Source organism: Morone saxatilis, unplaced genomic scaffold (genome assembly GCF_004916995.1).
Source record: "Morone saxatilis isolate NCDOM2014 unplaced genomic scaffold, NCSU_SB_2.0 Contig20, whole genome shotgun sequence".
Classification (NCBI taxonomy): Eukaryota; Metazoa; Chordata; class Actinopteri; family Moronidae; genus Morone; species Morone saxatilis.
In genome coordinates this window covers 2839398-2843775 of record NW_023339763.1, presented here as the reverse complement: position 1 = coordinate 2843775, position 4378 = coordinate 2839398, and the positions used below count along the sequence as shown (strand labels likewise).

The 4378-nt window shown below is 44.1% G+C and overlaps 1 protein-coding gene across 1 annotated transcript in view; it reads right to left on the bottom strand.

Moving 5' to 3' along the window:
* The window catches only part of LOC118331316 (adapter molecule crk-like), a gene marked incomplete in the record, with an annotated part of 10406 nt that extends 6544 nt beyond the window's left edge, over positions 1-3862 (bottom strand). The window contains 2 exon segments of the mRNA XM_035666156.1: positions 673-843; positions 3125-3862. Coding sequence (XP_035522049.1) covers positions 673-843; positions 3125-3344 — 391 coding nt within the window.
* Positions 3863-4378: the final 516 nt, after the last annotated feature.

Sequence of the window (4378 nt, the reverse complement as noted above, 5' to 3'; positions counted from 1 at the left end):
CCAGCGTCTTCATGTCTGTCAGCGTTTGTAAAGACACTTTTGTGCGTATGCTCGCACGCATGAGTGAGCCATTAACGAAATCGGGGACAATCTACACGGCCTCAGCTGAGAAACACGAGAGGCAGAAAAAGAAGAGGTGAACGGTTTATTCGTGGAGAGAGTGAGCGGCCGGCGGGGTTTGCTACCTCCAGAGCAGGAGGCGCGTTCCACTGTGAGCGCGTCTTTGGGCCCAGACCCTCTTCCCTGAATGGTCGGCTAAGACGGGCCGTTCTGGCTAGGTCTTTGGCGAGCTGGGCCCTGACCACGGGGCGGGTGAGCGTACTGGCCTGGGTCCAGGGGAGGCGGGAGCCTGCAGGCGCGCCCGTTCGATTCTGCGCTGCGCGCCACCCTCCAACAAGCACCCCCCTCCAGCCTCGCAAACGGACCAGGCCCAGACAACGGAATGGAAAGGCCGACGCGGGCCCGGTACTAAACATCACACGTACGAAGACACAAAATACATAACACACAGCTCCGGCCGCTCCTGGTTGGCGGCCGTTTCCCAACCACTGCTCCTCCGGCTTCTCCCCAGCCGCGCAGGACTGTCGCCCCTTGCAGGAAGGGGACGGTTCCTCCTCGTCGTTGCCGGGAGATCAAACAAGCGCCCCCGCCACGAACTCCCACCTCCCCTTCCGGGCTGCTGCGGGACGCCGGCAGAGGAGCTGACGAAGCCCGTGTTTCTGGCCTTGCTTATGGGCTCTATGAGCGTGGTGGTGTCCAGGTAGTGGATCTTATAGAACTCCAGCAGGGACGGCAGCGCCTCAAACTCCTGATCCCCGATCCGAAACCGAGGAGGAGCCAGACCTGGCGGAGGAAAGGGTGACAGTTAGTTTGTTGATCTGATCAAACACTTAAACGCCGACGTCTTTGGGNNGCAGCGAGCCAGAAGATTAACGGTTCACTGGAAGGTCCGAACACTCGGTCCAACAGGGGCGACCCGGGCGAAGAGAGAGAGAGGGCGTTCCTTCACAATAAAAGTTGATTTAAAAAGCTTTTATTATGAAGCAGCAAAACCAGGACGCGTTGGGTTTTCATCAGTAACTCGACGCGACTCCTGTACAGCTGAAACAAGAAGCAGATACCCGAGTATACACTGAGATCTGTCCGTCCGAACCACGAGGCTCCAACATACACGTTCACATCAGTGCTCACACACGAGTAAAATCAGTCTATAAGTACAATAACCTGAATGTGTTGTTCGGGTTAATCCGGCGATTTAAATGCATGAAAACAAAAGAAAACGTAATAATAATAAAGGTAATTCATCACATTCATGCAAATCCAATATTGCCATAAAGCAGTGACACTCAACTTGAGGTCTGATTCACAATAAAATGATTCACACTTTGCTCAAAGCGCTCAGTAATGTCCGAATAATGAATGAACGAGCCATTCAGAAGAAGGATTCACAATGAAAACAGGAAATCTGCTTTTATTTTACTTCATATAAACCCTTTAAAGCGCTGGTTGATTTTCCAAATGACAATTAAAACGACAACAATTCAAATATTCATTAGTTTAATCTGATAAATGTTATTTTTTGGGTTCATTTTCTGGCGTCCAGACGTTTTGCAAAAGGCAAAGTAAGTTGGGGGAACAGCCGAAGATAAACGGAGATATTAAAGAGACAAAATAACATAAAATCTATACCTTTATATCGCCTCGTCGTGTGTCAACAGCGGACACTTAAATGAACATATCCAGGCAATAAGTTCAACTTTAAATGAGCCAGTTTGAGTGGACGTCCTGATTTTAAAACATCCTATAAAAGTTAACGTCGCTGCTCGTTTCTCAGCCACCTAATCGCCCTCCGTTACTCCAAACATCTATCACACGTTCTCCGTCACACTTGGGGAATAAAGCCGCTGTAACGGCCCAACAACCGATGATTTACTTGAAGGAGATTTTAAAAAGGAAGCCTGGAAAGGACAAAGAGCTGCGAGGCCGGCAGCAGACCTGTGAGCAGGGCTATGTATGAGCAACAGGATCACAGACATTCCTGAAACGCCAATCTGGCCCAGTCATCCTCCGGTTGTGACAGCCCGGCCCGCCGACCGCCGGGCCACCGTCCCGCCGCCGCCGCCGCTGCTGCTGCTGGAAGAGAGATTCATAAGTGACCCTCAAGTCTGACTGAAACACCAAACCCTTTAAAAAGTCCTGGTTTTGTGCATCTTTCTGCTAATCCGACTGGTTTTGAGTCAGCCCCGCTCCGGTCTTCTCTCCGTTGGCTCGCTGTTTGTTTTAGGAGTTGATTTTTAAAGATTTTACTGATCACTTTTACAACTCGTCTGGTTCCTGAGCTACTTAACAGGAAGTGTGTCGTCTCGGGTTGTTCGAGAGTCGAGATAAAGTTCACAGAGTCGGTGACTTTCTTTTAAAATCACTTCTTTAATTAAAAACCACTTTTTTATAGACTTCATGTAAAGTACTCTCATCTTTTACACTCTTTTTAGGTTATTTATCGTTCTGCTTCGTCCCTCAAAGCACTTTGTAAACTGTTTTTAAAAAAAAAGGGCTATAAAAATAAAGTTAATACTGTTATTATTAAGATAATTTAAGACTTTTATTGATCCCTCACAGGGGAAATCCACTATTACTAACAACCACACCAATAAATCCACATTATCACTGGTATTACTATTAATTAAAGACTGTCGGATGTTAAGACACAACAGTTTTAGTGTCCTGAAAAGCAACAAACATGTAATTTAAGTCAGAAACACTTCAGACTGACTTCTGATCCACAGCAGCTAAGCTAAGCTACCGCCACACTGGGCGGTAACCACATGTTCAAAGTTTACAGTTTTAAAACACAAATACTGAATAATATCACATTTTATGAACGCCGAATACAAGAGCAGCTCCCAAACACCCGGGAAACGTTTAAACTTCCTTCATAATTCACAGGTGTATCCTCAGTTTGGTTAAATAAAGTTAAAATAGACGCTTTTGTAAAAGGGGTTCGGCGCGGCTCGGTAAGATTCGGGTCAAAAAAAACACAGCAAACGAGGTTTTAACGCGAAAATACACGCGTGCGTGTGCGGTGCGTGTGTGCAGGACTCCGGGCAGGTAAGTGGCAACTCACCTGAGCCGGACTGCCGGTTGTTGCTGATGCTGTTGATTATATAATGGGACACTTTGGAGTTCTCCGACACGGACAGCACGTAGTCTCCGGGGCTGGTGATCGAGTCCCGCACCAGGAAAACGCCGTGTCTTTGCCCCTGGAGGAGGGACACGGCGTCCTGGCGGCTCAACCGGCCCCAGTACCAGCTGCCGCGGTCTTCGGCGTCAAAATTACCCGCCATGGTTGTAAATCTAGTCCGAGGCTTGAGGCCTTGTCCCCCCCTCCGCCTCTCCCTATCCGCGACTCATACACGCAACTTTGGTCTGACTATCGCTGAAGTTAGGAGAGAAAAACGGCCCAAATAGCGCGATTTTAACCGTTCAGTCAGGCGGTTTAGTTGGAGGGACTTTTAAGCGTTCAAAGTGAGACAGAATAAATAAATCTAAACTAATGTGCAACAAGAAACTCGCGGGCTGAAATGGCGGATTTAAGGAAAAGTTTTTTTTTTTTTTTTTTACTCTACTTCTCTTTCTTCTTCGTCTCGGTTGACTGCGGTTGTCGTCCGGCTCTTTGGTGCTTTAGCGCCCCCGCTGGACTGCAGGCTGAAGTAGGAACTGCACTTTTAATCTATAATAAATGAGGAATCACGTGTTTAATTTAAATATTATATATAATAACTTTACTTTAATAACTTTACTTTACTTTACACAGTGTCACTAACTCCACTCCATTTGCACTGTGGAAGCCCATTTCCACCAGGAAAAAAAAAAAGACAGATAAGACTTAGTCTTGATAATAAAAATATCTTTAAAGTATAAAAAGTAATTATTATGAGATAAAAAGTCATAATTATGAGATAATAATTTCGACTTATTATCTCATAATTATGAATTTTTATCTCATAAACTTATGACTTACTTACTTTGAGGATATTTTTATTATCAAGTTTTATCTGTTATCTTTTTTTTCCTGGCGGAAATGGGCTTCCATAGTTTACTGTAGCTACTGGTAATTTTATATATATATATATATATATATATATATTATATTTTATCTTTTATTTTATTTTTAATTAGTTAGGGTTTTTAATGTATGTTTAAAGTATGTTTAATGTATGTTCTATCTATCTATCTACTAATATATTTCAGTGATAATATTACAGTTACCCCCCAAAAATAATTAGTTACAACAATATTTTGTTGGCACCAATACAGTATATTATTATTATTATTATTATTATTATTATTATTATTATTTCTAGATATACAATGTATA